We start from the raw sequence: 22,157 nt of genomic DNA, 5'->3' as shown, positions 1-22,157 counted from the left end.
ATTTTTAACATTTATTAAAACTTTACTATTTAAATACTGATTAAAACTATTTAAACATTCAGCTATTTATTGAATAGTTTATTTTTTTACCCTCACAGCTTTGAAATACCATTGTTGTTTCATATTATGTTCCCACCTATTAAGGGATTTATTTCTGAGCTATTTGGTTCCCTTCATCATTTGTCTAATTTTGCTCCAGGATTATACTGGTTTAAATACTATGGCTTTATAGTATGTTTTAACATCCTGTAGATTAACTTATCCTCTCTCTCTTTTTTTTTGGTTCAAACCTACCCTGGCTATTCATTTTTCAGACAATCTTGTCACGTTTCTTAGCTGGTTGGGCATTTGATTGTATTAACTTTATAACTTGTTTTGGTGAAAACTTACCCAAGAAAATCAAAAAAATATTGATCCTTCCCATTCAGAAACATGATAAAACTATTTTCAGATTTTCTTTTGTGTCCTTTAATGTTTTTTTAGTTTTCTTCATATGGGTCTTGCACATTTGTTAAGTTTATCTTTAGAAATTTTATAAGTTTTTAATGCGTCGTTAATGAAGTCTTTTGGTTTTCCCTGTTATTTTCTAATTGGTTAATGTTGTTGTGTAAGCAAGCTATTGAATATGAAATCTATTGATTTGTATATGATGATTTAATATCTGGCACCTTATGAAACACTTTTATTAGTTCTAATAAGTTGTTAGTTGATTCTGTTCTATGTAGATCATTTCATCTACAAGTAACCTTAGTTTTATATCTTCCTATCCAATATCTATACATCTTATTTATTTTACTTGTCTTATTGCATTGGCTAAGGCCTCCAGCATAATGTCAAACAATACTTGTGATAAAGTTATTGACACTATTCTTATGCTTCCTTATATGATGTTGAATAGGATATTTGCTATAGGGTTGTGGTAACCTGTATCAAGCTAAAGATGGTTCTTGTTATTTCTAGCCTGTTAAGAATTATTAGGAAGAGGTGTACTGATTTATTAATGTTGTTTCAAATTTTATTTTCATTTAAAAAAATTTTTTATTATTATTATTTTTTATTCAAACAGAAAGTCACAAAAATTATAATCATCCTCATCAGTTCACTCAGTCCCATGTAATTAATTTTTTTTTATCTTGATCTTTTGTTAGCACTTTTATGAATTCATCAGTTTTCCATTAGAGTTCTGAAAATGCTTATTCATTCAGTTCAGCAGTATAGTCATAAACCAGAAACCTGTACTTGTCAGAGTCTTTTCCATGAATTCCTTGAAGATGAAACCCTTTTATAGGAACATTTTTGCAAAAGCATCAGAGTACACCCAGAACTGTTTGTAAATGACAAAAGACTTAAAAATGACCACGGTTAAAGATTTGATGAAAGTTCATAATAATGCAATTGACAATGAAATGTAGTTATTTCTGAGATATACATTTTAAAATAATAACTAGAATTATGACTTATAACATTATACCAGAACATGTAAGAGTTTTAGAAATTTCATGTAATGTCTGAAACATTTATATTAACATATTTCCATACAAATAACCCACAGAAAGTTTAGTATTAGTCAAAATTTATTTTCATACTCATTTATTTTGGTTCTTTTCTAATCTGACAATGGTGAGAAATATGGCAACAGATTTCCTAATGTTTAACTATCTATATTGGATAAATCTTGTTTGGTCATGATATGTTAGTCTTACAACTGAATGTTGAATATGTAATATATTCTAGGTAGATTTTGGTCAAGACTTCTAATATAAGTTGGTATTTAAAGCAGTTTATCATTAAGTTTGCTGAAATATACTTCTGCCCAATACTAGGTAAATGTGGTATTTTTAGTGTAGGGATTTCCTACCCAGATTCCAGCAGAATTTTGTTATTTTTCTTATGTAATTTTCTGGCCTTTATTAACAGATACTAACTGTTCAACTTCTTACATGTGTACTTGCCATGTATTTTTATTAATGTTCTGAGAAGATATTTTGTTCACCTGTCACAGATTATAGAGCCATACTAAAAGATATGTAAGAACATCACAATAATACATTTGCCATGTTCTCTTACTTTAGTGCTATTCTCTTCTTTCCTTTACAGTGGTTACCCACAGAACTTGATTAGAAATTTAGCTCTTCTAATTATTAGCTAGTAATTTCATAGCTATTTATCCTCTCTGAGCTTTAATTACGCCATATGAAATAACAAATTATAACAATTATAGCTGTGCTGATAGACCCTCAAGAACACACCCACATATTGAGAGCTTGTATATATTTTCAGCCAGGCAAAATTACTCAGTTATTAGTAGAAGACAGCAAAAAAGGAAGAAAAAAAAAATGGATTCATTTGGACCACCTGTCACATCTTCTTGGACCCATACATTTCTGACTCTTAAATCCAATGGGTAAATAGGTGAGCCAAGCCAGACAAAAATATATATGGCAGGCTACTAGCAGGCTGTTGTGGAAGGATCGTATAAAAAGCATATTAAAAGCTTGATCAGCAATCTGTAGCTCAAGGATTTTATGATTACATAATCCTGGTTTACATTACACACTGAGCCCTTAATAACCTGTTTCCACCAATCCTGAAATTGTTTGGGGGGTCTTCTGCCACAGGAACACTACTTCTTAGTCCCTGAAAGCCCTACTGTACATAACACTTCCTCGTGGGGTTGTTATGAAGCTTAAATGAGACATGGGATGTAATAACATCTGGCATGGTACCTGCTGGTTTTGTAAAGATGAGTAAATGCTTATATAAAGCTTTAACAAAAAATGTGCCTGGCAATATGCCAAGAAGAGGATAAAAAATAATTTTTTTAAAGTATTTTCTGTAGAATCTAGGGGTGAGGCAGATAAATACATGGCACAATACCGTGTGATAGTCACCAGAGGTTTAAGGTAACTTACAAGCCAGGCTCGGAACTGAGACAGCATGGAGCCCACAGAGCTGTTTGGTTACATCTGGAGGTGCTGGCCAGTGGAAGAAAAGAGACAGCCTAGTCTGGTTATAGGGCACAGCCTATTCTGAGGCATGGCGTTCTGACAGGCGGACACATCCTGGAGCTGCAAATGTGTGGTGAGAAGGTGGCGTCTTCACCTGAGGCTACTGTAGAGGGCTTTGCAGGGTCCACATCAGGCAAGTTCTTAAAGCAAAGGGCCTGATTATTCCTCTTTTGCATGACTAAGGTCTCATCATAAACTTCAGAGTTTCAAGTTGAAATGCCCCCTGGCCTCAAGGGCAAACTGACTAGTCACAGCTGTTTACTTGCAGCCCAAGAAACTTGCTATACAAGTCACCTTCAAGTTTCTATTCTGCCCTGTGCTCCAACCTAAGGAAGAAGCTCGGAGTTGGTAAATGTAATCTGATAACCAAATTTCCTCATTGGAACACTTCATCTTTTAGGTATTTTCAGGTTATTATGTTCTGGCCTGAGGGGCAGATTCCAGCCCTCACCTTTCTTTCTTCTTTCTTTCTCCTCCCCCCCCCCCCCCCGCAACGTCTTCTATTTTTCTCTTATAGTTAAAAAGCCCTATACAGGCAGGATTTTAGAACTGGAGCATCGGAATGTGTGTCTCAGTGAGCAACCGACTTTAGGGCCCTGTATTATAGCATCATTCCCAATTTCGACGGCTAACTCAGAAGGAGACGCTCACCCTGGAATCGAAGGGAAACAGTTAAGTCTTGGTAGAAGTAGTGCAGGGTTCGCTGCTGTTCGTGCCAGCCGAGTGTTAAGGCGAAAATTCAACCAACAAAAAGCAAAATGAAGAGGCTCCATGCTTTTCTACTCCTTGCTGTCTGGCGATCTGTTAACGGTGGTGTCTTGCAAATTGCAAGCCCAGCGCACACTCGAAACTCAAGGGCAGGGAGCGTCGGGGTGCGGCCCTGTCCCCGGCGCGGTGGCGCGCACACCCCTTTTCTGCAGACTCACAGGTTTCCAGGCCCCGCCTCCTCCGGGCCCAGCTGATCTCTGCCGCCCTTTGGGCCTGAAACCCAGGAGCCCAGAGCCACACGCCCTCGGCTCCCGGCCCCTGGCTCCGGCCCCGGGCCCGCCCAGAGAGCGGCGGGCCACAGAGTCCCCACGCCCTCGGCTGCCGGCCCTCGGGCTCCCGCCCCTGGCCCGCTCCGCGCACTCTCTGGGTCCCGTGGGCTCCGGGAAGGGAGGTGGAGCGGCTGGGCCGGGGGCGGGGCGGCGGCCGCGGCCGTGAGCCCGCCCCGCGCTCGCCCTCCGCTTGGCCGGCTGGCGCGACCATGGAGGTCTACATTCCGTCCTTTCGCTACGAGGAGAGTGACCTGGAGCGGGGATACACGGTAGGCGCCGGCCGCGGCGGGACAGGGCCCCGCGAGCCAGGCCTGCGGCTGCTAAGTCCGGAAGGTTCCTCCGGCAGCCGCCGCCCCTGTGCGGGGTTGAGGGGTGGGGTCCCTTCGCTCCCCTCCCTTTCCCTCCCCTCCCCGGGCCCACTGGGAAGGCTGCGCCCCGGCGTGGTTGTCAAGGAAACAGGAGCCCCCTCCCTGGCGCGGCGGCGGCGGCGGGCGCTCGGGGTGCCCCGGTTTGGTCCCTTCCCCCTCCCTGCCCGGCTCCCGGCCTTTGGTTAGGAGCGCCGGGAGTCGTGTCCTCGGACGCGGCGCTCGCCATTCTCCCTGCCGCCAGCCCTCTGGAGCCCGGGATGGGCTGCGTTCGTTTCTGGCACAGCTGCTCCTCTGTCCAGACAGAAGTGTCTTTGCGGGCGGGTTGATGTTGGTTTCCAAGTTACGTAGGGATTCATTCAGATGGAAAATACGCTAATTAAAAAAAAAATCATCATTTGTAGAATTTATTAGCCAAAGCAAGCACGTGTTGCTTTTAGATGATTCCCGAAGTTTTGTTGTTTTTTCTCGTTATGCAGTGCCATGAAATGGCAAAAATCTGGTACTCACTGATCACCTGTTCCATACCTAGGACTGTGATCTCTGAAGAATGAGAAACAGGATCCCTGCTTTCAAGAGTGGAGGAGTGGCAGGGAGGGCAGAGACCAGGGCCTGGAACCTTTGGGTAATAAGTTTAGTAAATAAACTGTAGGTAGTTGATTTCCCAGCGAACTTAGACATCTTCATCTAGACAGTCATTGCTAGAGGGAGAAATGCCTCAGCCTGGGATAGACCTTGGAAAGTTTTATTTCCATTTAAAGAACAGGTAGGCTTTGGGGAAAATTGCACAGGGCACTCTAAAGGATTGTTATTTTATTCACTTATTCACTTGTTATTTAATTCACCCACTTGCTAAACTCCAGTTACATTAGTTTGGCAGAGAAGTATTTTGATCTTTTCTCTAAAGATTATTGGGTTTTGGTGACAACTTATTTGGAACCTTGTGTTTTCATAACGAGGATTAAATCACCCTCTCAAAGGAATTTTTAGAATTAAGAGTAGTGATGGAAAAAAAAATGCAAGGGGTATGTGGGTTTCTAGAATTAAGTAGACTACTGGGTCCACGTATCCCAAAACAAGTTCTCAAAGTGCCTTCCCTTGGGGGGAGGGGGGGACTTCAACCAAGGAAGAGCTGAGCTCCCTGGCTGTTATTTAGATAAATAAATGAGTTATGAAATTGATTAAATATACTGTATCTTACTTCAAAAAAAGGGGTGGAGGAATGAACTTAAATTTGAACCTATTCAAGTCTTTTTCCTTAAGCCTAAAACTCTGGTTGGCTTTCCTTCTTTCAGGTGTCTCACCTCTCCCATCAGCATCAACAGTCATGGAGGGCTTTCCATCTTTAGGGCATTCTTTTAGCACCTGGAGATAAACAGGCTGCTTGTCAGGGGCCTTGGTCTCAGTAATCCAAGCAAAAAGTTAATTACCTCCCCAAATAAGCACTTCGGTGGATCAGAACGGTTGGTTTTTTCTATTAGAGTGCCTGTGTTTTAACCCAAGTTTTCCTGTTTCTTTCTATTACTTGTGTTATGGCCAGCCACATGCCACACTCCAGGTTTTGAATTAAACTGATTTGGAAGGAGCCTTTTTCTTGGTAAACTTGGTAGGTAGAAGATTGCTTATGTGAGGAGAGTTTGTGTGCTTTTTGAAAATTTACTTAAAAAAAATCCTAATTTATGTAGGTTGGTAACCATTTGTTAAGATACTTCTGCGAGTGATTTTTTTCCTTTGTGAGTTTGTGAAGCAGATACTTTCTACCCTTGGCCAGCAGTTTTGGAATTGTACAGCAGTTTATTCCTTCAGCAAACATTAACTGAGTGCCTGCTATGTGTCTGTATTCCGGGTGCTGGGAAGGTAGCATCGAATAATATTTCATCTTTTTAGAAAAACCCAGAATTTAAAAATATCATCTCAGTTCCCTAAATAAGAAACTGGTAAAATAATGTATACTTTAGTGTAAAAAAGTACCTTTTTACTTTAGTGATTGCATTTCAAACTTAAGAAATATTAAACTGCATTCTAACAAATTCAGTGATAGGAAATTTAAAGTACAGGATGATTTTTCCTCCTTCTTGTCCCATGCCCTTAGGGATAACGCATAGGGGTGCTTTCTTAGAGACTTTCCCCCCATGCTATGAAAACATGTTTGTTTCTTTTTTAGAATAAATAGCAGGATTTCACTATAACTGTCATTGTACAGCTTCTGGATATCTTTCTGTGCCAATACGCATAGGTCTGTCTCCTCCTTACTGGTAGCAAAGGGGTCTTCTGCAGAAGGAATGCACCGTAATTTGTTTACACAGATCTCTGTTGGTGGCCATTGACATTTGCTTCTAATTTTTGGCAACTATGCCAAATGTTGAAATAAGATATCCCTGTACATGCTTTTTATGCCTACTGCTAGGATTTCTGTAGAACACTAACTAGAAGTGGTACTTCTGGGCTTTCTAAGTTTTTATCAGTATTGCTCAATTGTTATTCAAAAAGCTTATACGAAGTTATGCTTTATGTATGAAGTAATTTACCTTTAAAGAGTGAATGTTTGCCCTTTGAACGTTTAAACATTTACTGTGGGCCTGCACTGTGTTAGGTGGGGAATTGAAAGGTGGAAGGATGTTGTTGCTGTCCTTAGGGACTCTCAGCCCATGAAGCAGGGGTCAGGTGGGGAAGCGTGAGAGCGCTCTGATGTCAGCTGGAGTCCTGAGGAGGAACAGGGCGGTTCAGCTCTGCCTTAGGGTGGTGTGCTCTGGGTGGGGGTGGGGGGGGAGGAGGGGTGCTCAGGAATGCTGACATTTGAAATCTGATGAGAATTTTGCTGGGATTGTGAATTACAGAAAGAGGAAGTGCGGGGCAAAATTTCATTTCAGGAAAAAGGCATGTTAAACTCCCAGATTCACCAAAAAACAAACCACACCAAACAGAAAAAGGGCCACTTCTAGATCATTTTAGTTTACAAAGAAGCAGGAAAGGATATTGTAACAAAATGCAGGTGAACCCTTCCCACCCTACCCCTATCCCCCATAGTGAATTTGTTTGATATCTGTTTCCCTGCTAGGCTGTAAGCTCCTTGAGGCTAGGACAGTGTCACTCTCCACTGCTGTATCCTGGTACAGGGCTTATCACATAGTGAAAATTCACTACATGTGTGCTGAATAAATAATGAATGAGTCTTCTAATAGGAGAAGAAAGTCAGAAGCACAGTGATCCTGAGGCGTGAAGCAGCTCAGTGAGTTGGACTGGGGTTGTGCAGTGATTCCCGACAGAGAGAGGTGTGGAGAGACCAGATGGCTAGCCTTGAGAGCTATAAAGGGGTGTGGACTTCAGCTTCAGACAGTGGGAAGTCGCTGGAGTTTTAAGGAAGGAAGTAACATGATTAGCTTTGCATTTAGAAAGATGACCCTGGAGCATTAATCATGTAGGAGATGCAAAATGACCAGAAAAGAGAGGATGAGGGCTGAACTAAGGCAACTGGGAAAGGAAAGGGGAGGACTTACAGGAACCTCCAGGGTCTGGTGACCAGATGTGAGGCAGCAGGGTGACTCCCGCGAGTATTGGGTGCCAGTGACCAAAAAAAGAACTGACATGTGGGCAGTTTCATTTGGGGGCCTGCTGAGTTTTTTGTGGCAGATGAGGCTATTTCATTTTGGAGTTCAGGATACGTAGAGAGGTCTGGGTGAGGGGTGTGAGGCAGGAAGAGAAAGAACAGTAGGTGCTTTATAAGAAGGAAAATGCTAGATATGGCTCACTGGCCTTGTCAGGTGAGGATGGAGAACAGTCCACTGGATATGAAAGGAAGCAGGTCCTGGGTGCCAGTATAGGTTAGTATTTATATTTTCCATTTTCAGATAACATGGTTGGTAAAAACAAAAGAAAACTAGAATTACCATTCATGTAACACCATAAAAGTTTGAAGGTATTAGATTTCATTTTCCATAGCTGTAAAAATCGAGGCATTCAATTAGATAGATTTTCAAGTCCATTGTTTTTTTTGTTTTTTATTTTTTTGCGGTACGCGGGCCTCTCACTGCTGTGGCCTCTTCCGTTGTGGAGCACAGGCTCCAGACGCGTAGGCTCAGCGGCCATGGCTCACGGGCCCAGCCGCTCCGCGGCATGTGGGATCTTCCCGGACCAGGGCACGGAACCTGTGTCCCATGCATCGGCAGGCGGACTCTCAACCACTGCACCACCACGGAAGCCCTTCAAGTCCATTTTAACTGTGTGTGTGTGACTGAGTGTGTTGTGTTTATATAAATATATCTTTTTCTTGAGATCTGGACTCTCACTGATTTACTTTATATCATGCTTTTCAATAGATAAGGCAGCTCCATATATACACGATCATAATATTGAGATATATGCAGGGATAATTATCAGTTTAATATTTTCTGGATTAAAATACACAAATAGAACAATATAATGAACCACCATTTACCCATTGCTCACCTTCAATATTTTACAGTACTTATTTCGTTCACCACCCTTCATCCTTCCATTAAAAAAAAAAAATTCTGGAGTATTTTAAAGCAAATCCAAAATAAAATTTCACCTGTAAATATTTTACTGTGAATATCTGACAGGCAAAGACCTTTTAAAGAAACATAACCAAAATGTAAATACTACCACAAGGTTAGCAAAACCTTAATATCATTCCAATTCTTAGCTGTTTTTGTTGTTTTTAACATAACCATAGTGCTCATATTGCCTTGGAATTAACAGTGGTCTGTGGGAAATATTGTTATTGCCATTTTATATTTGTGAGAATGACATGTAAGATCAAGGGGGCCTGGCCACTTCCACTCTGTTTACTTTCATCCTCAGAGTAGCTTCCACCTGGTGACAAAATGGTAACATATTGCAGATTTAAAAAAAAAAATCATATTCTACAAAATCCAGAGGAAGAGAGGGTGTTTCTTCAGAGCAAGGGCACTTTTCTTCCTTCATATCTCATTATCCCTAGTTAGTTCCTCAACCAATGCAGTTGGCAGAGGAATTCTGTGTGCTGATTGGCTGCCTTCACCATTCGTGTAATCACTGTGGCAAGGATAAGTTAACCAGATGGAGGGAAAATAGTTAGGGGGCATCCCTGGAGCTAGGAATGAGGTCAGTCCATTCCTGCCACCTAACCCTGTAGACACCGCAGCGGGAGAAGTTCAGAAGGATAGCAAGACCACAGTGCCCACAACGATTATCTTCCAGTCACCCTTTATAAGCATCTATGATGCAGGAGGCCTTTGTGTGACAAGGACATAGCTGGCACAGTGCCTCACACGTGGTAAACTCCCAGCATAGGCAAACATTAAACGTGTGTTGAGTGATTAAGTCAAGCATGTGTAAGATATGTTCCTTACCCTTAAAGACAAGAAATACAGTTTGAAAATATTCTTGAACATTAACAAACAGAATGCTACATTCACTTGAAAATCAAAAATTTTACATGAGGATTGAATTTTGCAGATACGGTGCTTAGAAATTGATCTATTCTTTTAAAATAAACTTTTGATTTTGAAATAATTCTAGATTTGCAGAAAAGTTGCAAAATTAGTACCAACTGTTCTGTATACCCCTCACCCAGTTCCGCTGTTATCATCATCCATTACCATGGTAACGTCAAAATAAGGAAACTAGCATTGGTAACTTGTTACTAACTAAGCTCCAGACTTTTTGGATTTCACCAATTTTTCCACTAACGTGCTTTTTCTGTTCCAGGATCTCATCCAGGATACCACATTGTATTTAGTTTCATCGGCTTTTATGTGATATTAAGTAGTCCAAGTTGTAGTACACTGTCTCTCAAAAATGAGACAGGCATGTTATTAGATATGAACCTGTACAGATTAAATCAAATTTTGATTATTTCAGGTGCTTCCTTGGAAAGTTTTGCCACTTGGCAAAACCCTATTTATAATATTATACCAGTTTATGACAGAAGCTGACACAGCCTCACAATGAAAAGCACAGGCTGTGGATGGACTCATGCTGTCTGCCTCAAATCTTGCCTGCAGCATTTAGCCTGAAGCCAGACTTTGGGCAAGCTACTTAATCTTCCTGTGTCTTATTTTCCTCTTCTGTAAAAGAGGATACTAGTACAGACAAACCTCAGAGATATTTCGAGTTCAGTTCCAGACCACTGCTTATTGCAATAAAGCGAGTCACACAAATTTTTTGGTTTCCCAGAGCTATAAAAGTTATGTTTACACTATACTGTAGTCTATTAAGTGAGCAGTCTCGTTATGTCTAAAAACATTTACATAGCTTAATTAAAAAATACCTTATTGGGGCTTCCCTGGTGGCACAGTAGTTGAGAGTCCGCCTGCCGATACAGGGGACGTGGGTTCGTGTCCCGGTCCGGGAAGATCCCACGTGCCGCGGAGCGGCTGGGCCCGTGAGCCGTGGCCACTGGGCCTGCGCGTCCGGAGCCTGTGCTCCGCAACGGGAGAGGCCACAACAGTGAGAGGCCCACGTACCGCAAAAAACAAAAACAAAAACAAAAACAAAAAAACCTTATTGCTAAAAGATGCAAACCATCATTAGAGCCTTCAGTGAGTTGTAATCTTTATGCTGGCAGAGAGTCTTGCCTTGACGTTGATGTCTGCTGACTGATCAGGGTGATAGCTGCCGAAGGTTGTGGTGCTGTGGCTATTTCTTAAAATAAGACAACGGTGAAATTTGCTGCACTGATGGACTCTTCCTTTCATAAGTGGTTTCTCTGCAGCATGCAATGCTGTTTGATAGCATTTTACCCACAGAACTTCTTTCAAAATTGGAGTCAGTCCTCTCACACCCTGTTGCTGCTTTATCATCTCAGTTTATGTTATATTCTAAATCCGTTGTTGTCATTTCAACAGTCTTCACCAGTAGATTCCATCTCAAGAAACCACTTTCTTTGCTCATAAGAAGCAACTCCTCATCCATTGACGTTTCATCATGAGATTGCAGCAATTCAGTTGCATCTTCACGCTCCACTTCTAGTTCTGGTTCTCTTGCTGTTTCTAACACATCTGCAGTGAACTCCTCCACTGAAGTCTTAGACCTCTCAAAGTCATCCATGAAGGGTTGGAATCAACTTCTTCCAAATATCTGGTAATGTTGATATTTTGACCTTCCCATGAATCATGAATGTCCTTAATGGCATGTAGAATGGTGAATCCGTTCCAGAAGGTTTTCAATTTACTTTGCCTTGATCCATCAGAGGAATCACTATCTGTGGCAGCTATAGCCTTCTGAAATGTATTTCTTAAGAAATAAGACTTGAATTTTGAAACTACCCCTTAATCCATGGCACAGGCTATAGACAGATGTTGTCTTAGCAGGCATGAAAACAATATGAATCTCGTTGTACATCTTCATCAGAGCTTTTGGGTGACTAGGTGCAGTGTCAATGACTAGTCATATTTTGAAAGGAATTTTTTTTCTGAGCAGTAGGTCTCAACAGTGGGCTTAAAATAGTCAGTAAGCTGTGTTGTCAACAGATGTGCTGTCATCTAGGCTTTGATGTTCCATTTAGAGAGCCTGGGCAGAGTAGATTTAGCATAATTCTTAAGGGCCCTAGGATTTTTGGAATGGTGAATGAGCACTGGCTTTAGCTTCAGTCACCAGCTGCATTAGCCCCTAACAAGAGAGTCAGCTTGTCCTTTGCAGCCAGGCATTGACTTCTTTAGCTATGAAAAGTCTTAGATGACATCTTCCAAGAAAAGGCTGTTGCATCTACATTGAAAATCTGTTGTGTAGCATAGCCACCTTCATTCATTATCTTAGCTAGATCTTCTGGATAACTTGTTGCAGATTTCTACATCACCACTTGCTGCTTCACCTTGCACTTTGATGTTACGGAGATGGCTTCTTTCCTTAAACCTCATGAACCAAACTCTGCTAGCTTCAGACTTTTATTCTGCAGCTGCCTCACCTCTCTCAGCCTTCACAGAATTGAAGAGAGTTAGGGACTTGTTTGAATTAGGCTTTGGCTTAAGAGAATGTTGTGGCTGGTTTGATCTTCTATCCAGACCACTAAATCTTTCTCCATATCAGCAATAAGACTGTTTCACTTTTTACCATTCATGTGTTCACTGCAGTAGCACTTTTAATTTCCTTCAAGAACTTGTCCATTCACAACTTGGTTAACTGTTTGGTGCAAGAGGTCTAGCTTTTAGCTTATCTTGGCTTTCAGCATGCCTTCTTCACTAAGCTTAATCATTTCTAGTTTTTGATTTAAAGTGAGAGATGTGCGACTCTTCCTTTCATTTGAACACTTAGAGGCCAATGTAGGGTTATTAATTGGCCTAATTTCAATATTGTTGTGTCTCAGGGAATAGGGAGGCCCAAGGAGAAGGAGAGAGATGGTGAGTGGTCAGTTTGTGGAGCAGTCAGAACACACACAACGTCTATTGATTAAATTTGCTGTCTTATATGGACACAGTTTCTGGTGCCCCAAAACGATTACGATAGTAACATCCAAGATCAGTAATCACAAGATCACCATAACAAACATAATAATAATGGAAAAGTTGGAAATATTGCAAGAATTACCAAAATGTTACAGAGACATGAAGTGAACAAATGCTGTTGGAAAAATGGTGCTAATAGACTTGTTCCATGTAGGGTTGCCACAAACCTTCAATTTGTAAGAAATGCAATATCTGCAAAGTGTAATAAAGTGAAGTGCAATAAAATGAGGTCTGCCTGTAACTACCTTATAGGATGGTTTAAGGATGAAGTGAGAGAATCCTTACAAAGTGCAAGGAATGGTGTCTCTAGTTATGTTCGTGATTTATTTGTATTATTTCAAGTGGGGACTGCCTTGAAGTTTACTTTTTCTTTTTTAAGTTCTGTAACGTGAATTAATAATGTAAACCAAAGTCCAGGATAAATATTTGTGCTATGTAAGATAAACTCTTTGCAGAGACTTTGAAGTACTACAGAAGCAACGATTACATTTAACCAACTTGTATTCTTATTACAACTTTCGTCAGTTCAATTCAGGTTTAGTTTTCTAGCCCTATTTACTACATATTTTTTTCCTTCAAGATCACAGAGACTAGTATGTTTATATAAATGATTGGGATGTATTATAGCGGGCATGGAGATACATATTTCCCACCTTCTCCATTCTCTTCTATTCCCCACTGCATCTCTCCAAAACAAGCGAACCATTGGGTTCATACCTTGTATTCTTATGCTAGTTTTCCAGGTACTCATTCAGGTTTTTAATGCAATTTCCTGTTATTTTGCTTTGTATTTGTCTGTTCTGTTTTAATTTTCAATTGTTGTCTTGCTCACCCTCCCGTTAAAAAGTAATCACTTATTATGGAAAATTTCAACATCTCCAGCACTGGAGAGAATAGTGACCTTTTTACTCAGCTTTTTTTTTTTTTTAATTTTTAAAAATTTATTTTATTTATTTTTGGCTGCATTGGGTCTTCGTTGATGCGCTGGCTTTCTCTAGTTGTGGTGAGCAGGGGCTACTCTTTGTTGCTGTACGCAGGCTTCTCATTGTGGTGGCTTCTCTTGCTTCAGAGCACGGGCTCTAGGTGCGCGGGCTTAGTAGCTGGGGCGAGTGGGCTCAGTAGTTGTGGGCTCTAGAGCACAGGCTCAGTAGTTGTGGTGCACGGGCTTAGTTGCTCCGAGGCACGTGGGATCTTCCCGGACCAGGGATCGAACCCGTGTCCCCTGCATTGGCAGGTGGATTCTTAACCACTGCGCCACCAGGGAAGCCCTTTACTCAGCTTTAAAAATCATAAACTCATGGCCAGTTTTGTCTCCTACTCTTTCCCACTGCTCCTTGCACAGCCTCCCCAAGATTTCATTTTGAAGGAAACCTCAGACCTGTCAGTGAATATTTTCAGTTTGTATGTGTAAAAAATAAAGATTCCCCTTTTAAAAAACAATCACAGTATCATTATCAGATTATTTAAAAATAAGCCATAATTCATCAATATAGTAAATATCAATCCATTTTTACATTTCCTTAATTTTCCCATTCATGTTCTTTTTTTTTTTAATGCAGCTTGTTTGAATTGGGATTGAAACTAGGTCTATAGAACGTGATTTCTTAATATATCTTTTTTAATCTATAGGTTCTTTTTCTCCGTCTCTCCCTTGCTTTTTTTTTTAACAATTATTTTGTTGTATAAACTGTGACATTTGTCTCATAGAGTTTCCCACACTGGATTTTGCTGATTACATCCTTGTCATTACATCCTTGTCATGTGTAATATAAAAATATTAACACATTTTTCTGTTCCTTACGTGGTAAAAAGGTAGAGGCTTGGTCATTTTCAGATTTGATTTGTGATGCTAGCAGCCCTCAAAGAGCATTGCCTATTAATCAACATTAATTAATTAGTATTAATTAATGTTGATTAATAAGGAATCTGTTAATTCATTAGTGGTTGCTTAGCATTGATATACTAATTTTATCATTCTCTCTTCATTTATTGGCTTGAATACATGTATAAAAAAGGAACTTTGCCTCATAAATTACTCTGAAGCTTAGTTTTTATAGGAAAAGCAGGATAAATGCTTGATTCTTTCTCTTATTATTTATTGGTCAACATTATGGATTGGTCGCCTCCAAAGATCACAAACTAAAAGTGATCATAGAGCCTTTCTTTTAAAAATTAGCACTGTTATGAATTTATGTATATTAGCATGTTTTATGTAGTTCAGTCCACTGCCTTTGTCATTCTTATATACTTTTTGTCCCGTCTTTGGTCATTTTCAAGTTTGGATTTTTCAAGTTGGGTGCTGTGTCTGGTTACCTTTAGTGGGAAATGAGTTAGAGACCATGATCTGGGCACTGGGCACGGGTTATATACAGTCAGCTTTCCGGATCTGTGGGTTTCACACCCATTCAACCAACCTAAACCTTTTCGCAGTTCATGGAATCGGCAGATGCCAAGCACACGGATATGGAGAGTGGACTGTATTTACTGTACAGTGTCCTTTTTTGTAAGGGACTTGAGCATCCACAGAGTTTGGGGCTCCTGGAACTCATCCCCCACAGATTCCAAGGGACGACCGCATTTGTGGAGGTCTCTAGATCTTTTCTGTGGTCAAGGAAGGAATTTATTTTCTTAGTTTCTTGTGTCTTCAACTGTGTCTCCTTTCTCCCACACTGAAAATCTCAGTACAGTTGTCCCTCGTTATCTGTGGCCCATTGATTGGTTCCAGGATCCGCTCTGCATACCCAAATCCCAGGATGCTCAAGTCCCGTGATCGGCCCTCCACATCCGCGGGATCTGCATCTCTGATAACACCAACTAGCTACCCGGTCTCATTTTATTTTGTATTCATAGGGATTTTTTAAAAATTAATTTTGTTTTGTACTTGGGTAAAGTATCTACTGCCTCAGGTTTATCTGTGGAAATCTAACAAATATGCTTGTTCCTCTACTCCTTTTCTTAGATTAAACAGTAATACATTAAAACATTTTCTTCCACCTGCTTTTTTTTACATAACAGTATATCCTGGAGATGACTACATGGGCATACGCAGAGATGCTGCATTCTTTTCTATAGCTCTTTGCTCTCCATCGTTGGCTGCAGTCAATAGCCTTGTCCATATATCTTTTTGTATTTTTGTCAGTGTATCTTTAAAATAGATTCCTAGCAGTGGGTTACGAGATCAAAAGGTAAATGCATATTTAATTTGGCCAGGCATTGTCAAATTCCCTTCCTTGAATGGTGCAATTTTGCACTCCCATAGCAGTTAATGAGAGTTCTGGTTTCCTCACAAGCTTGCCAGTTGAGCATGTTGTCAGGCTTTTGGATTTTTGCCAATCTGATAGGTGAATGGTGGTATCTGAATGTAGGTTCCATGTAGTTTGCTGGCTAAATTCTGATGACTGGATTGGGCATATTTGAAACATTCTGTGTCCCCCTTCTAGTTGCTCCCCCCTTTTTTGAAGGGAGTGTTGTGGGTATTTTAAATATGCTGCTGTCCTCTTGTTGATTTTTATTAAAATCGCAGATTACTCAGGTTTTCACTTAAAATTTTTTATTCTAAGGAAGAACCAATATGTGGGTTGAGTCTCACCATCTGCCTTTTCTTAGTTCTTTGAGTTTAGATAAATTTAGGAATTTAGAAATTGTTTTAGAAACTGTGAGCTTCTCTCTCTTATATACCCTCCCTGTTCTCTTCACCTTGCCAGTGGAACTTAATCTTATTTTCAAAATTACACAAGCCCAGTAGAGCAACAATTCATTCTCGTGATTATTATGTGCCTCCTTTCTCGCAGGCATTGCACTGGTATTGTGGGTGCAGGGCAGCTGACATGAGAGCTTGTTCTGGAAGGATGAGTGGCAGTTTGCTAGTTTGAGAAAGGGAGGACGATGATTTCAGGTTCAAGGAAGGGCCTTGGGAAGGGTGAGAAGTCTGGGTAGTGGGTAGGTGGTGGGGTGGGACTGGAGTTTGAAGGTTGGGTTGAGTGGTTTAGTGGGACTGTAGATCCCCAGGTAAAATTTTGTCCTGGAAGCTCTACAAGTAATGAGAGAGTTTGTTTGTTTGTTTGTTTGTTTGTTTTTAAGAGAAGAGAAATATCAGAGGTACAAATGACCAAAAATACATGACAAGATAGCTAGTATCACTAGTAATTAAGGAAGGGCAAAGTTGAAACCAAGTTTTTAAAAAATTTGATAGGCAAAGTGAAAAAGATTGATAAAAACCAGTACTGATGAAAATGGGGTTGAGGGGAGATGGTTCTTTACTGTCTGTTGCTGAGACTTTCCTACTGTTGGTGAGACTATAACTTGGAGAATCTGTTTTGGAGGTCAGTTTGACAATATTTATTAAATAAAATATTTATATAACGCTTAATGACCCAGGCGTCCCACTTTTTGGTCTGTATCCATGAATGCACAAGGATATACATGTAAAGTTATTTGTTGTAGCATTGTTGATAATACCAAGAGAAAATGGAAACAGATCACTCATTTGTTAAATAAATATTTAACAAATATTTACTGACTACCTACCGAGTGGCAGGCAGTAATCCACCTGTTTGGGATATAGCAATGAACAAAACAGGCAAAGGTCTCTGTTCAAGGAGAGTCAGTCGACAGTTTCTACCCTCAAGAAGCTTACATTTTAGTTGGATGGGTGGAGAAGGGCAGAAATAAACATAATAATTAAATTATATAATATCTCAGATAGTGATAAGTGCTGAGTAAAATAAACAAGGGAAGGGGGATAAAGAGTGCCGGGGGGAGCATCAGAGAAGCCCCTCCCTGGGGAAGTGACATTGGAACAGAGCCCTGAAGGAGGTGAGGGGTGAGTCATGAGGTTATCTAGGGAACCTCGTCTAGGCAGCAGGAGCAGTGTGTGCAAAGGGCATGAGATAGGAATGTGCCCAGTGTGTTTTAGATGTAGAAAGGAGTCCAGTGAGGTCGGACTGGAGTCAGAGAATAGGGGGTAATAGGGGATGAGGTCATAGGTAGTGTGATGGGGGCAGATAATGTGAGGTGGGGGGGTGGTTTGGGCGGTGCATAGCCAGTAGGTCTGGGAAGGAGGGATAAGGCTTTTACTCTGAGGGAAGGGAAGCAGAGGAATGATTTGATTCGCCAAGTATGTATTGATTACTAACCACATGATCAGTGTAGCGGCACTCTTCTAGATGCTGAGGACACGGTAGCAGAGAAGACAGATGGAAATCCCCGTCCTTACATGTTAGTTATGTGAGTTAACTTTGAAAAGAATCAGTCTCATTTCAGTGTGGAAAATAAACTATAGGAGGGTCAGGTGCAGGCCGGGAGCTCAGTTAGGAAGCTATTGTAGTATCCTACATAAAAGATGATGATGGCTTAGAACAGTTCTGTAGGTGAAAGTGGTGGAAGATGGATGGATTCTGGACAGATTTTGATGCTGGAGCCGACAGGATTCACTGATGGATTAGATATGGAATGTGAGAAAAAATGAGGAACGGAATGACTCCAAGATATTTAGCTTGAGCAAATGGAGGAATGGTGGCACTGTTTACTGAAATATGGATGAATTTGGGTAGAGCACATTTTGGGGAAAAGATCAGAAGTCCTGTTTTTGGACCTGCTTAATTTGAAATGTTTGACCAGATATCTGGGCATCTTGTGGGTCAGTCAAATTGACATATAAAATTAACCATTCCAAGTCCACCCCTTACCAACTTGGCACCCATGTGCATCTCCTTAAACCATACTTAATCTCCAAATAAAGATCTCAGTAAGGTCATAATTCTTCCTCACATGATACAACTATCCTGTATACAACTAAAACACTCTAACCCCTTACCTAGAAGAGGAGTTAAGGTCCTTGAGTCAGGACATCCTGAAACTTAAATACTATGATGTGAAGTTAACTATACTTAAAAACTCCTGTAGAAAGTCAGTACATCTTTTTTTTTTTTTTTTTTTTTTTTTGCGGTACATGGGCCTCTCACTGTTGCGGCCTCTCCCATTGTGGAGCACAGGCTCCGGACATGCAGGCTCAGCTGCCATGGCTCACGGGCCCAGCTGCTCCGCGGCATGTGGGATCTTCCCGGACCGGGGCACGAACCCGCGTCCCCTGCATCGGCAGGCGGACTCTCAACCACTGCGCCACCAGGGAAGCCCGTCAGTACATCTTATGTTACAAAATGAAGAGATAAAAGAGGGAAGAAAACAAAGATATTTGCTTTCTGTATATTAATATATGTATGTACACATTTATATATGCACACAAACATATTCATAACACAATCAGAAGGAAATACTCATGACGATTACAGCCCTCATTTCTGTAACTGGTCACAAGTTTGCAGCTGATGTTTATAACTACCTCCTTTCACTGCCCAGTCCCATATTCTCCTTGCCTTCAGCAAGTACATTAGCTGCTCTTGGTTCTTTACCTAGTGAAGTGACCCAAACCTTCGTTCCCAAAGGGTCTGAGATGTTAGTAGTTCTGCTTGAATTGGATTGTTATAGTTTTCTGTTGACTTTTATCACAGGGCATCATAATATTAAGAGACATCCTAAGGGATCTCCTGTGTTGCAGATACACTCTCCCTTACCTCCATTGTGGAGTAGTGGTCCCGTTTCCCCTTGGCAGTCAGGATCAGTCGCCCCAGCCGGCACAGCACCTCCCTCTGCACATACTTACTTAGAGACACGAGGAGATCAAAGTGGCCAGGTGATAGTCTTAAATTTTAGTTCAATGGAATCATTGTTGTGTCTCTTGGTAGAAGCATAGAAGCATTTTTTCCCCTTTGGAACTAAGACTTCTAGGCCAGCCGAGCATAAATTCATGGGGACAGGAAGCAAGATTTTTGCCAGTGTGTCCCTAGGGGTAACAGTGAATTGGGTCACTCCCATTTCTGTAGGGCGCGGCCGGATAGCCATTACGCATGCACTAAGTATGCCGCTAGGGCGTATGCACCTAATATGCTAATCAGGTTTTGAAGCAGTGGCCTATCCAAAGTCCGGCTTGCGAAATGCGATAACCATACGGACGAATCAGGGACTTACACGAGTCCTTAAGCCCTTATATAAGCAGACAGGCTCGAGCGTACGGGGTCTTCCTTCCATCCGCCCGAAACCAAGCTGTACTCCAATAAAGTGTGATGCGAGAAGAATCTAGCGTGTGGTGATTCGTCATTCTGCTGGTCAGAAGCGGCTCGCCGCAAGTGGTGCCGAAACCCGGGAATCTGCGCGCCCCGCATGGAGGACCGATTCAGAACTCGACACACGGAGTGAACCACCGTTAAGTAGTCCAGTTTAGGTATGTTTTTGCTGCAATAGAGCCCGAGATTTTTATTTTCGCTTTCATTCTCTTCGTAGCTGTCGCACTTTTTGTCTGCGTGTGGCTACGGTGCCATCAGCCCGACCGAGTGTGTCTCCCCTGGCCATTAGATAGGTCAGAGATCTTCCCGCTTTAGCAAGTTGTTCATATATGAGAGTGAACTATGGGGAATAGTTCATCCGCGGAACCAACCGTTGGATTCCATGAGCCCATCCAAGCCCTTCTGAACGATCGAGGACTTAAGATTTCACATAAAACTATTAGTAAACTGTTGCAGGATATTGATGGTGCCGCCCCATGGTTTGCGGTGTCTGGAAGCCTGACTGTTCCATCTTGGGAAAAACTGGGGAAGGACTTGGCTGATCGTCACAAAATGGGGGAGCTCTCTTGAGGCACGTTTCCGTTATGGAGAATGATACATTCGTGCTTAAGAGAAGGGAAATGCGAAGATATTGTACAGATGGGCCGTAAAGCTCTTAGCATACATCAAGATAGTGCGTCAGAAAGTGAAAATATAGGGACTACGGTAGATAGGCCTAAGAATCCTAGGAAAAAGAGAGAAAAACAAATAGAAAAATCGGATGCAACGCCAGGATTGTATCCACTTTTAGATGAATTTAAAGCGCTTTATTTGTCTCAAGATGAGTTGAATCCCAAGGAGGAGGCGGATCTGGAAGAAGCAGCTGCCGAATATGAAAGAGGACGATATGGCAGTTCCCCATGTGCTCGTCCGCCATTTTGTGCCTCTGCGGGTGCTCGTCCGCCATTTTGTGCTTCTGCTAAATCAAAAGCTTTAACATGTACTCAGACTTCCACATTTATTGCTAGCGCCCCCCCTGGCGCTGCGGTTCGGGAACCGCCAAAGTGTACATTCATACCCAGAGAAGTCTGGTCTCAGGATCAAGATCCGATTTGGGTCCCGACAAGGTTAACAAGAGTCGTGGAAGATAATCCCAAGAACGATGTGGAGCGCTCAAGGAGTGACACTGGGCTGGATACTGTTGATGAGCTTCCCCCTGCTCAAGGCGGAGATCAAGACGTTTTGGGGAATTAGCCGAACCTGGCCAGTCCCCATCCCCGTTCATTCTCAAAGTACCATTCTCCCAGTATTGTATTCCACTAGCTGTGAGATGAATACGGCTTGTGCTAGGCCACTAAGCACAGATTGGATGCTCTGAATAAGAGCAAGCAGATTGGAGAATTCCTAAAGGGAAATTGGTCCCGCGAGGCGGAGAAGATGATATTTAAGCAGAAGTTGAATATCCTGCAGCTGAATGCAACCAGAGTGGATCCAGTGACTCTTGGAGAATTTACCGCATGGCTAGCTAGAGCATTTTCCTTTTTTAAGGAATGGGTGGGTGTGGGACTGTTCGCAGCCTGCTGTTTGTTTGGGATAGTGTTGTGTCTCTGGTTGGTCTGTCGTATTCGCATTCGAACCCGGCGAGATAGGATAATGCTCACTCAGGCGCTTGTGGCCATCAGTGAAGGCGAGTCCCCCGCAGCCTGGCTCTCCACCCTAAAAAACATATGATCGCCCTTGCACAGAGGGGCCTTGCCGCCATTGCACCTCTATAGGGGATCGGCCCTAGGGGCTGCCTCTGCACGGAGAGGTCTCGTTACCATTGCACCTCCATGAGGAGCCCATGCCACGTGAAGACAGCCCTTGCACCCTGCAGTTCGATTGCGAGCATTGCACGCAGGAGGGTGTCTGCGAATGCAAGCGGAAACTACCGGTACACCGTGTACATACCCCGGTATGAGCACTGGTACAGGTCAATGTCCGCTGCAATGGTCGAAAAGAAAAAAGGGGGAGATGTAGGGCGCGGCCGGATAGCCATTACGCATGCACTAAGTATGCCGCTAGGGCGTATGCACCTAATATGCTAATCAGGTTTTGAAGCAGTGGCCTATCCAAAGTCCGGCTTGCGAAATGCGATAACCATACGGACGAATCAGGGACTTACACGAGTCCTTAAGCCCTTATATAAGCAGACAGGCTCGAG

General features: G+C 41.9%; 1 protein-coding gene across 2 annotated transcripts in view; it reads left to right on the top strand.

Moving 5' to 3' along the window:
- The first annotated feature begins 4,138 nt into the window (after positions 1 to 4,138).
- Positions 4,139 to 22,157, top strand: part of SNX24 (sorting nexin 24) — a 181,366-nt gene continuing 163,347 nt past the window's right edge. The window contains exon 1 of one of the 2 annotated variants that reach the window (XM_032629033.1): positions 4,139 to 4,314. In XM_032629033.1, coding sequence (XP_032484924.1) covers positions 4,255 to 4,314 — 60 coding nt within the window. In that variant the 5' untranslated portion in view covers positions 4,139 to 4,254. The remainder of the gene's footprint in view (positions 4,315 to 22,157) is intronic. The other variant, XM_032629034.1, reaches the window with a different exon arrangement.

The sequence above is a fragment of the Phocoena sinus genome, chromosome 3 (assembly GCF_008692025.1).
Source record: "Phocoena sinus isolate mPhoSin1 chromosome 3, mPhoSin1.pri, whole genome shotgun sequence".
Lineage (NCBI taxonomy): Eukaryota > Metazoa > Chordata > Mammalia > Artiodactyla > Phocoenidae > Phocoena > Phocoena sinus.
The sequence above is the reverse complement of the archived record's forward strand: the minus strand, read 5'-3'. Positions and strand labels throughout refer to the sequence as shown.